Raw genomic sequence first — 12438 nt, 5'->3', positions numbered from 1 at the left:
CCTGGCGTCTGGATTTTGTGCCCTCTTGGATGCATACCTGCTTGCCTCCCTCTAGAATGGCCTGCACAGTCAAAGGCTCAAAATGATTGGTTATTTGTGGGAAGGGAAGGCTGACCAATGGTAACAACTGTGTCGCCTCGTGCGTGGAGCGTGAAATTGATTGCAAAGGTTATGTCAGCTACCATAGTGAAGCCGAGCGCTTTGCTGCTGCCTTGTAGCTGCTGATGCGTTTCACATAAAAAATATCCGGCATAAAAAGAGAAGATTGCTCATGTCCACCGCACGTTTCAGACAGACTCGTTTAAGTTGCTTTCAAGAATATGTCCACTTTTGCTATAAAAAAAAGGAGAGAATAAGTACCAAACGAGAGGAAAATGAGGAAAGAAACATTAAATGGCAGTAAAGTTTAGTGATTCAAATTGACTTGTGGGTAAAAAAGTACTCAAATCATCAACTATGAGTTTGAAAGAATAGAGTTAGGTGAAATTCATTTGGAGGATTTTTGTTTTATTTAATAACGCCTATTTTCGATGCAAAATGACAGTGAGATGACCTTCGGTTTCAAGCTTGCGCATTGTTTAATTTAAGTCATTTTAGGGGTCGATTTTACCTGCCTGGATTGTTTAAGTCGAATAGAGTAGAAAAACGAAGAATAATAATCTTTCAAGGCAAAATTTTACATTGGGTTTTGATTTTGTCGCGAAATGGCCGGTGGTAGCTTAAAATGAAAGGGTGATATTTATTGGTGTTATTTGGCTTTTCATTTGAGGAACATTAGCAGCAACTACCTTTTCCGTATATCACAATCATTACTTAATCGTCTTGACTGTAGTCGCAGGCGGATTTGCTTATAGTATTCGTAATAAGGAAAAGTCAGTTGTATATGGCGATTTCCTAACTTAAATATTTCGCAATTGTTAAGTCCCACGTTTAACATTGGGTTGTCACCTTTTGACTACCTCTTCATTTGACGGCTCTTAAGTGATCAATCAATCGTCAATGGATGGATGAATGAAAAGACGGATAGGTGGTTAACACCCGTTTATTTTTCTGTCTCTCTCATGCTATTTGACATGCTTTTTTAGATTTTTTTCCAAATCAGTGGACTAGCTTTCTGACTGACTAGCTGAATGATTGTTTGACCGGCTGGCTGCGGCGTGAGAATGAGGTGAAATGAGTTGAGACCTTTGTTTTGCAGCGTTCGTAAGACACACCAACTTGTCTTTGGTTTTTTCCAAAACCATCAACCACCCACATAAACGCCACCACCGTCTCACCTCTTCTGCAATAAACTATACGTTATCTTTGCAACCGAGTGGGCGGCTGAATAGCGTTACTCTTCACTCGTTGAATCTGGAGACCCGATCCCCCACTTCACCTGATATTCATCTTGTCAATTCGATACGCCTTCAAAATAGACAACTGCATCCTCACCTCAAGAAGCATGCAAAACTGACCAAACAGTTGAAAGGAAGCAAGTGAGTAAGTACAGCTCTTCCTTCCGTCGCAAAGCACGTCTACGAGAAGATGTACACTTTAGGACGCGAGAGGATCAGATTTACTGTCATCACCCCCATTCATCAGCATTAATTTATCACCCAATATGTGATTATTTCACATAGCAGGTTATTCTCAACAGCCCCACACGACTGGCAATCTGCGGTGATGCCCATTTACCAGGCATTTACATAAGTCATTTGATTAGGTAGGCTATAGGCATCAGTCGGAAAGTGGGTGCGATGCGCTTCTTTAAATTTGAAGTGGCATCATAAAAGTCCGAACGAGGCATGAAAGAAAGGGAGGAGGAAAGTACGAATGGACGGACCAAATATGGATTATCAAGATGTCGGAGTGCACAAACAACCGCCATCAGAGCGCCCTCTCTACTTCCTTTTATACCTCGCCTGTCCGGCTGTTTGCCTCGACAGTGTTCATAACCAGAAGACCTGCCGATTTTGGCGAGTTATACCTATCACCTTCATTATGGCTGGAGCTTTGATGCGGAAAATGCGTACATTGAACAATCAAAGATGAAACTGTTCTTTTCCTTCAAGACACCTCAGGCCCTTTTTTTGAATGGATTAGAAGCGATACACTGCTCTGTTTATCTTCCTCCTCAGAACTTCCTTGATGGCACTCATCCTGGCTCTAAATGACTTGTATTCCCTTTTTCAGCTGCGGTAATCAGACAATACCACATTCACGTGCGAGACAGTATAACTGGTCGGAGGAATTTGGGGTTGGGAGAGGGCGAGTGTGTATATGGTAAAAACAGCCGCAACTGGGGACCTAAAATAATGCAGCCCAACTTCACTTCTTCTTCCTCTTTACGCAAATCCTCCAGTAAAAGTGGATTTCTTCGAGTTTTTTTGCCGCCTTTGTACTGGGTTGCTGAATTGTGATTCTCCTTGCTCGCTATGGCTGTTTCTATCAACAACCGCAATGATATATTTAAGGCCACGACGGACGTAAACCCGTCGAAATTTTATTCCACGTTTTAAATAGACGTTGACCACACTTCTTTTCTCTTGAAGGAGTGAAAAATCGGCTCCTTGATCGGATATTACGTATCAAAGTTGCCTTCTTCAGCAAGAATGCACAACATGCCATCAGATTTCCCTTTTTGTCACCTCGAAAGATGCTTAGAAATCATAAACAAGCCTTGATTTTAAAAAGCCGAGTGTCACAAATATGTGACACAGAAAGAATGGTTTTAAACAATATTTGAATTGTTGTGCACAAAAAATAGGGTATCTTGATACAAAGGTGAAAGATGTTAATTATTTCGCAAAGAAAGTGGAAAAGGAAATATTTTTCGTTATTCACTGAATCTATCTATAAATAAACAGCTTGGGTGATACTACTTGCTTCAAGTAAGTAGACGGCCACTGTTGACCAATGGAAGTTGCATTTAGAAAAAGGGAAAGTAGAAGGCCCATGAGCTCATTTATTTTTCGATGTCGTGGATGAGATAAAAACACCCGACTACGCGGACTCTTTAGTCTATAAGAGCTAGTACCTTCGTCTTGGTGAGGAGTCATGATAGGGTCGCCGCGTTTGTTGAAGCATCGGTTAACCCACTGCTAACTGCTTCGATTAGACACAGTGCAAAGTCAAGAGAGAAAGGAGATGACTCAAGTAAAAGGCGTGAATTTGTGGCACTCCTAGACAAACATCCGTTACACTATGACGCTTGTGATTGACATGTCAGTCACCAGTGTGCACTCAAACACTTTTTCTTTGCGGCAAAACAAAATTAATGTCAAGAAGAAGGCGATCAACTTTATTAACATCTTGGAGACACGTTAACCAGGAAAAAGCGAAAAAGCCTACGTTTTGACTTTTTTGCTGGTACAAGGTGCTCTGGGTGGGGCACAAAAAGCAGCCGAGTAAAGTTTACATCAAAAGGTTAACATGGCAAAAAAAACCATTCTTTTTCCTGTCAGAAGGAGGCCTAGCTTCCGTACCTCGGGGTGCAAAAAGACTTCCAAAAACGTGCATTCAACTGACAAAAAAATATTTTATCCTGACTGCAGCACAGGAAGTTCAACTGCGCGGGAACTTGGGCCTGCACAGGTTTTCAGTGATCAAACATTCTACCCGCCTCCTCGGCATCGCCCACACCCGCAGCCCCTATTGCGTGTTAGAGGATGTCTTGAGGTGGTATTTGTCTGTTTGAGGTCTAGCCGCGAATTCAGTTTTACGCCTGTCTATTTGTCAGTTAGTCAAGATTACAGCCGTCTGGCCTAGATCTGTCTAATAGCCGAACCACTAGACTTAACAGCCGACCAAACTAATCATTTATCGCCTCATTCACTTAGTTTCGGACTATCTATTCATTCGTTTCGTCGTTCAGTAATACATCAGTCTTTTTAGCCATCTAGCAATCGCGGATTCTTCCAACCATCTATCCATCTATCTGCCCATCCATGCTTCCATTTATCCACCCTTCGGATAATTTAGAACTATAATTAAAAGGAGAGAAAGGAAGAGGATAGGAAAAGAAAGAGAGGGCAGGCAGATACCTAACATGTAGTAACAAATCATTAAACAACACAAAGTCCAAGTGGCTATTTTTGCAGTTTTTACTAGCACCACATTTCCAGCAACAGCGTCAACACCAGCTGTTTTCCCTCTGTCATCGACGAATGGTGTAGGTGGACCGGAAACGAACGACTTTAGTTGGGAACGCCCAAACTCCTCCTAGAAGTAATTACGAGGCCGGCGGCTACCGGCCATGTAGCCAATCAGAATTGACCAATCTTCTGGGGCCTTCACGGATTGGATGGCGCTTCATCTTGCTGTGACAGCTTTTTTTCCTTATTTTTGGAAGGTGAAGAATTTATTTGCATTATTGCTCAATAAAAATTGAAATTTTAGTCTTCTCGAACTTTTTAGTAAATGTATTGGGAGCTTGTTTTTTAAGCTTTGATTGATTCTTGATGTACGGTCGACGCATTCTTTGTTTGATCTAGTCGAAGAAGAGTCAGTTGGCCAGTGAATAGTGCATCGGAGCTAGTATATCCACCAACGGCGGGCAAACAGAAGAGTGCCAAAAGGCAGAAAGGAGGTATGAGAGAGAGGGGTGGAAAACCGGCTTTTTGTTTGATGTTTTTTTTTTCTATAGAGCATGTGAACCTCATCGATTCCTGCAATTCTTGTAATTGTGACCATCGTCAAGGTATCAATGCGACTATTAACGACGGTGAAACAAATAAATGGACAGACGGAGGTGTGAAGTAGGAAGTAGGAAGGGACGGGACTGTGACACCATTTGTGTGGGCAATGTCAAAGCTTAGCCAACACCCAATGGTCCAGCCGTCCTTTCATTTTTTCCATGCCCAGCTAAGTCTTTCAAGCCGCCTCCCCCTTCCCTATGATAGCTTTCCAATGCTTGAATAATGCACCACCGTACCCCGTCTCACCTCATCCCCAGTCAGTCAAGTAACCAGTCAATCAGACATTTATCAGTTTTGAGTGACACACCCACACCCTTTCTAAAATCGAGTGTGGTTTTGTTACCTCCCACCGTACCCTCATAGAATTCAATGTGTAGCCAACCTCCCCAAAATAGGGTCCAATTAGACTTGGTTCATGAAGCCGAAGTACTGCAGTCTCTTCCTTTAAAATGACTTTAAAAATATAGATAAGGTGTAAACTAGAAGCGTAACAGATAGGGTGAAGGTGTCTACCGCACTGCTAGGCTGGGGCTTAACCAACCCGTCTCATTCTACGGCATGATACGTCGGTTCTCTCTTCTCCCTCCAGCAATCAATCAAATGCATTTTACAAAGCCCCTAAAGTTTATCAAAAATTGCGCTTCCGTCACATGCTTAATTTGCATTTTATTTGTTACAAGCACCTTTATATTTTCCAGGAAAAAGACTATATTTGTAAATAGAATTTATCTTATTTAAGTTTACTGCGAAATAGCAATAAATCACAACCGTAGTCTATAAGGACAAAGCCTTTCACAACACGAAGGTATTACAATTGCTACTTGATTGAGGGTAAAAGGAGAGCGGAAGAAAGAAAAAAATGTCCTCCAAATTTTTGCACAAATAACTTTGAAGGGAGATAATAAAATGCAATAAGAGGAGAAAAAACTGCGTTTTGCGTATCCAAACATAAAGTAATAGCAACCGCGAGGTCTCACAACCCATTTTCACATCCATTTTTGCGATAGAGGGGTAGTTGATTAAAAGCTGCTACTGAAGAGGGAAATAAGTAGGTAGATTGCATGCGAAAGCAAGCAGCACCATTGCGCTTCTAGTTGCCGCGGCTGCAGAGGTAATGCGTAAAAATGCGTCGACTTCCCAATTGGAGGTCTGTGGAGCTGGTAAGGGTTGAGGAGCCGGTTTATTAACCTGCTTGAGCTCCGTTTCCTTCGTAAGATTCATTTGACAGCGTGAGTCTGCATGAATTCACGGAAAATATCTCTCAGGGTAGGTATTTTAATGTGATAGCAACCACCAAAAAATGTCATTCTCTCCTTTTGAATCTTCATTAGGAGGGTTTAAGTCGTCCTCAGACCTTTAATTTACACCCATAACGACATGCTGCAGCACCCATTAGTAAACACAACCTGCGCTCCGTATGTAGAGACTAACAGTCATGACATGAATTAGTGCAGGCCAGTAACTACTGGTCAAGTTAGAATGGAACGGTAAGGAGTACGCAGAAATCTTACTGAACAGAAGCCTTCAGACGGCATAGAAAGGAGACTCTGGACAACAGTAGGACATCTGAATGGTATTAGTGCTTTCAGTATGGCAGAGCGTCTCTTCATCACAGATTAAGCCATGACGGTTTTCACCTCACAGCAAAACAGTTACTCCTATGAAGGGGCACCTAACGCACAGAACGCCTGATGGACTCAGTTTCCATCCTGTGATTACCCTATATTTGGGAAGGGAAACATTGCAAATGCATAAAATGCTTCCAATTTGGACCAACGTGGAAGATCTGAATGGCAGATTGAATCGCAGGGGTTCATTAAAAATCCAACTCTGGGTTTAGTGGATTATATTAGCATTCAAGCTCAAGAGGTCCCCTTAATCCATTTCCTGACTGTTACGCTTCAGAGCTTTTACATCCATGACTTAGGCTCTGCATCGATGATGACATTGGCCAAAACACTTTGAAGAACCATCTATCAGGGTATTTTTCTTCGGAGAGCAGCATTAAAAAGCTGTCAGCAATAGCCTATTGCAACGTCGACCAAACTTGAGCAATGCAAATGTGATCTTGCGCAAGGGACACACAAAGCACATGTTTGTTGAAAACCTGACCCCCTCGACCTCACAGAACGTCGGTCCCTTTTAAAGGGATTTGGGGACACAATTGGCCCCATTCATAATGAATGTATAGCAGAATGCTAGAACATCAGACATCGACCAAGCTGGCAACAAATCGGAGCCTAAGTCGATGCTAATGAATGCAAAAACGCTCATATTTCTGCAAACTTAGGAGCTACATCCTACTAAGTCTACTTAAGTAGCAACCCACTTGGAACGAGACGTTGCCTTAACATGGGCAATTGTTCACGCCAGAAAAGGCATCGATGACGTTTCAAATTGCGCGCAATTCGAGGATTGGGCAATTCAAGTACAAGGTACTCCCTTGAACCGTCTATTTCAAGATCACCCTTGAAGGTAGTTCGGTGAATTTCGTAGTTGTTCCAATGGGAGCGTTTGGTGCGGGTGTGAAATTCGTCAGGGTGCAAGCTTGGTGACCTTAGGGCGTAAAAATCAAAAGCAAAGGTTATAAAGAAGTTTGGGACATTAAAGAGTGCAAAACTTTTAAAACTGACCCAGTAGCAGCAAAATTGGCCCAGTATTGCATAATGCTGGCACTCAGCTTTCTCTCCTCATCAGAGAACTTGTAGAAGTCCATCTGAAACTTCAAGTTAAGTGGTGCACCGAAGATGTACTCGGCCTCGTAGGCCTGCATCACTCCCGTCCAGTTAGGCCATGTCCAGCCACTGGATTGGTGTTCGAAGGAGTACAGAAAAACCTAGACAGGAGAAAAGATCAGTTGCTTAATAGTTCTGCGCAAGGTTTTGACCCTAGTCAAAGCCATCAGGCAACACTGAGACTTCAAGACGCTATTAGTCGAGAAGAAAGCAGCATACAACTCGAAACCTAGCTCACCTGACTGTTGGGCGCCTGTGAATAGGCATCGGCGAATTCAAGAAGGGGACACTTGATGTTGTAATCCCCTGCCACCTCGGCCAGTGCATGCTGCACCTGCAGCGGTGTCCATTCCTTCCAAAAGAATGCCCGACTTGGTATCTAGTGTGTAGAAGGTGCTACTTAAAGGTAATAAGTAGACGGACTTGCGCCTTTGCGTGGAAAAATATTTGGCAATGATTATCCCTATAATTGAGCAAAGATTAAAACGAAAACAAATTTAACTCAGTATTTTTGGTAGAGATATTCGCGTTGAACAACAAACGCCATTCCAAATCACCTCCGCCTATTTTTCGCATGTATTTAGAAAGATTAGAGAACCCTTATGAAAAGAACATGAGGGATAGCGGAGAGGAAGAGGAACGCGGTATAACCACTCCTTTCCTATCACTCTCCCACCCTACTTTAATAGAGTGGAGTAACTTTGTTGTCTGAGCGATAACAGGAAGTGGTTGCCAATTGTACAAGGGTGTGAGGGCTCAGTAAACTGTGCGTAGCACCTCTAACCTGGTACTCGAATGCAGTGGCTTGGAGCAGCAGCGGATGTAAAAAGTCCTCATCAATAATGTAGAAGGCCAGAATATCCAACGGATCCATTCCAGTGTGATCGGAGGAGAATACTTTAGGCAACGTTGGTGTATTCTTCTCCGCAAGAAAGTATTTTCTAAGCCCGTAGATCATTTCATACGTGCCTAAAAAAGGTTAGCGTAATTCACTACTAATTATGAATGGAATCCTGAGATCGTATCATCACTGAACAGTAGTATTTAAATGATATTAGTTAGAAATGCCCGGCGTCTGTGTCCTTGTTCGCTTATTTTCTTCTGACTTTTTAACATCAAAATTTATTTCCTCATTACTCATTGCTATGCCAAAAGCACGTTGCATGCACGAAGATGAAAACATCTAATCGGCTAAAATAAGTAGCACGTACCCTCATCTTTGTTGACACCGAGCAGAATTCGATGTTGCAATGCTTCACGATTTGACCCAATGAGTTGGTAGGGCCATCTCGGCAAAAATGGCTCCGAAACAACTGGTCTAAACGTGATGTTGAAAAACAACCCAGCTGTTCCCAAAATCTGAAAGTCAGAACAAAAATTCCTCTTTTCATCTCAAGGTAACCACGGCTTCGTTTTTTTTACAATCTTATGTCGATTTACCTCTGGATTGTATCGGCGACTGTAGAGACGGGATATTCGATGCTCCCGAGTTGTCAAGGGCATATCAGGAAGAAGATGCATTTTCCACTGATTTAGAACCAGAGTTCCCGCTTCGACAGATCGTAAACAGGCCTCCACTTCGTCATCGCTGCCGTGGCAACCGCTTAGTTGGGCAAACTGACGAGCCTGAAGTGCAGTTGCTACTGAATAGCGGGGAGTAGCACCTTTAATATTTTACTAAGGAAGGCGACCCCATTTCTGACCTTCTAATTCAAGAATACTTCTTAATAGGCGCGATCGGTATAATGTGAATGAAACTTCACAGCCTATCTAACCATGAGTACATCCTTCTGGACAGTTCACCTGAAATGCTCAACTTCCCATGATTTGGGTTGGCCTCAGACTTTGCATGTCACACATTTGTGACACTGGACTTATTCAGAAAAGCTGAGGTGTCATATGTGTGTCCATAAATTGATAAGCAACTTTTGACAGAGTAGTTTAGGTAAAAGCGCTTAAATGTCAGCTATCCACTCCTACTATCGTATAGCAGAGAACTGGACCAATGTTGCTCCAAAAAGGGCTGCCATTAATTCTCCAAAGGAATTTAGTAAACGACTGATGTTAAGAGAGTTGAGTGAAAGTCTTTTTGCAGCTTTTAGGAGTTTATTTAGGTGAATTAACTTCCACCAATCGAAAAAAATTGCCCTGGCAGGAAAAGTTATTCTCACCTTAAGTTATTTCCTTAATATTGAGAGACAAATATTACGTCAAATTTCAGCGAAGTGACGTTTGGTTGGCAGGTGATTCGGGTGACAGATTTGTCGCGTTGGAAGCAATTATCAATTTAGTCCTGAATAAGGACGGTGAGTACCAATTGGCTCATTTTTTCCAATTTTTCCCATACTCAGCTATTCTACGACATGGAGTTTTTTATTTTAAAAAAATTTGAGTGTTTTCCGTAAAAATAGTAAATTCTGTTTTGTTTTGCGATTTCATTGCTGAGCAGGAGTGCAGGATCTGTCAATGTTGTAATTAGTGTCACTCAATCAGTAAAACTATCAAAATAATTGGCATTCGCTAATTCATCTTCCTGATAAGGCTAAAAGGAACTAAACTTAATTTAAGTAGCCAAATTTTAATTAAAAACAATTACTAAATTCTTTTCAGTCTTTGGCCAATAAAAGATGAGCATTTGACTGCTTCCTCTTTTCGATTTGTTCCCACACCTAGCCAATCAACAGTCAGAGAGCGAACCTTGCTGATAGCTGATTGGGCGCTTTCGACTGCCCACCACGTAAGCGGTGATCCGCTCTGAAGGATGGCCTGTTGGAAGAGACGGCTGGAAACTGGTGAGAGAAGATGAAGTGATGCGCTAAGAGCACCGGCACCCTGACCAAAAAGTGTTACTCTGTGAAATCAAAAATAAAATAAGAAAAATGTTTAAGGGGACGTTGACCATCAGACGTCCGGACACTTCTATCAGTGAATTTGAGTTAGCTAGATGCTTGGAGGTGCACTTTGGGCAAAAGCATTTTATTAAGGATGGTTGTTAATAACGGTCCAGTTGTGCTACCAAATCCCTATATGTCAAAGCGGCCCTTCAGGTGAGAGTTGAAATTTGGAATAAGTTCCTAAACCCTATCAACTCCAGAGTTACCGTTTCATTAGAACCTTTTATGATAAAAGCCAAGCTTTAAAGTGGATCTACTCTTTGAGGCTTCCCAGATGATATAGGACAATTAATGCACTCACTGCTTGGGGTTTCCACCGAAGTAGATGATATTTCGACGAATCCACTGAAGTGCTTCCACCTGATCCAACAATCCTTGGTTTCCGGGTGCTCCAGGCGTTCCAAGAGACAAAAATCCAAGGGATCCCAAACGATATTGGATGCTCACCACGATTACTCCCATCTAAGAGGGAGATCATCTATTAGAAGTTCTATTTCAGCGTCACATATATGTGACGCCCAGATTCTCATATCATAGTTTAGTGTCACAAATACGTGTCACGTGTGTTTCCTTAGTTTGTAATAGCTGTGGTTACTCTAAGCCGGATTTAAGAGGACGAAGCCAGTTTGTGACTTTCCCTTGACTTGGTTTATATTTAGTTCGGTCCATCAATTGACCCGTGTGTGATTGGTTTAGGGTACACGAAGGCTCTAAATGGCCTCCTTCCATCCCATCAAAAATCTGTCATATTTGCACTCACCTCACTAGCCAAAATGGCTCCGTTGTACATCTCCAAATTCGCAGATCCTGATACAAAGTTTCCCCCATGAATCCAAACCATCACTGGACGTCCATTGAGTTGCTGGAAGTTGGATGTTGGCTGGATACTCCGACGTCGTAACCAATTGAATGACGTGTCAAGGTCACTGCCAGATGTTACCGAACCGCTAATACTACTGCCGCTGCTGCTGCTTCCATTGATCGCGTTCGTCCAGATATTCAAGTAGAGGCAGTCTTCACTCATTTCTGTGGTGTTCAACCAGACTCTAGTCATTGGATCGGTCTTTTGCCCTAGAAATAAAGTAGGAAAACGCAACGGATGACAACTTGATCATCGAAAACAGTCTTACCAAACTATCTCGACGAAAGTTACATGTTACTCTGCTTCCAGTCGCTTAACTGATGTTACTGACTTAGAGATTTAGAAGGCCTGGAAGGCGAGAAGCACTGGAGGGTAAATGGCCAAACTGTTTTATTTTACTTGTTTCTTTTGGGAAGGGAAGAAGCGAAAGGAAGAAGAGCTGAAATCTACTACTCGATAGGAAGCGAAATCATGCAAGAGTGTTTGCAGTCTCATCCCTCTCTTCTCCTTTGCATGCGGTTAAATGATTATCTAATGCAATCGCCAGGCAGCGACAACTATCACATGGAACTTGGAGGAATTACCATCCGGGGAAGAAGGCAGTACCTTCCTCCTTCCTACACATCTACTTATTCGCGTCGATGACCGCCTCTTCTCAATTGATGTCCTCTTGTAAGTTGTTAAGACAGTAATTTTTGATAATATCAGCCTTAGCAACAGGTGATACCTTATCAAGAATTAAGATGTTTGCTTGAAAGTGATGACCGCTTTCATCTTTACCGAAAATATAACAGGGAATTGTTTGATTCCCTGATAGTTTCCCAACCAGAGGGAGGGGGAGGGAGGAGGGTGAGGGGAAGAATGACAGGTAAGGCTAACTGCCTTAGAGTTAACTTTAATTTACTCCACTTCTGCTACCATAACTACTAACTGCTCAAAGATGGGAGGCAAGGGGAAAAATATTATTTTTGTGGGTTTGTATGCCCATTTTTTGGTCCCTACAAATGTACACAGAGCGTCTCTTGAAGCTAAGGCAATTCAATAAGAATATGACCAGAAAATCATATTATGAGTACTGTAATCAAATTATGGGCATTACAAAATATGAATTTTGTTGACAAAAATCGCAGCAAATGAGTTGGAGCTCTGGCATGTCTCCACGAAATTTTCAACCGACATTCGAGACAGACACCATCCGTCAAATCCTCGAATATGATGGCGGAAAAAAGTAGGGCTTTCGCTGCATAAAAAGGCCGTAGAATTCAGAA

General features: G+C 42.2%; 1 protein-coding gene across 1 annotated transcript in view; it reads right to left on the bottom strand. All coding sequences in view use genetic code 11, as the record gives it.

Moving 5' to 3' along the window:
• Positions 1–5708: 5708 nt before the first annotated feature.
• Positions 5709–12438, bottom strand: part of EGR_07475 (Cholinesterase) — a gene marked incomplete at both ends in the record, with an annotated part of 6891 nt that continues 161 nt past the window's right edge. The window contains 11 exons of the mRNA XM_024496724.1: positions 5709–5914; positions 7009–7235; positions 7313–7515; positions 7653–7793; positions 8199–8383; positions 8626–8773; positions 8855–9054; positions 10084–10265; positions 10610–10770; positions 11069–11170; positions 11249–11379. Of these exons, the coding sequence (XP_024348864.1) occupies positions 5709–5914; positions 7009–7235; positions 7313–7515; positions 7653–7793; positions 8199–8383; positions 8626–8773; positions 8855–9054; positions 10084–10265; positions 10610–10770; positions 11069–11170; positions 11249–11379 (1886 nt within the window). The remainder of the gene's footprint in view (positions 5915–7008; positions 7236–7312; positions 7516–7652; positions 7794–8198; positions 8384–8625; positions 8774–8854; positions 9055–10083; positions 10266–10609; positions 10771–11068; positions 11171–11248; positions 11380–12438) is intronic.

This window comes from Echinococcus granulosus, assembly GCF_000524195.1.
Source record: "Echinococcus granulosus chromosome Unknown EG_S00078, whole genome shotgun sequence".
Lineage (NCBI taxonomy): Eukaryota > Metazoa > Platyhelminthes > Cestoda > Cyclophyllidea > Taeniidae > Echinococcus > Echinococcus granulosus.
Note: the sequence above shows the minus strand (reverse complement) of the source record. Positions and strands in the feature narration are given on the sequence as shown.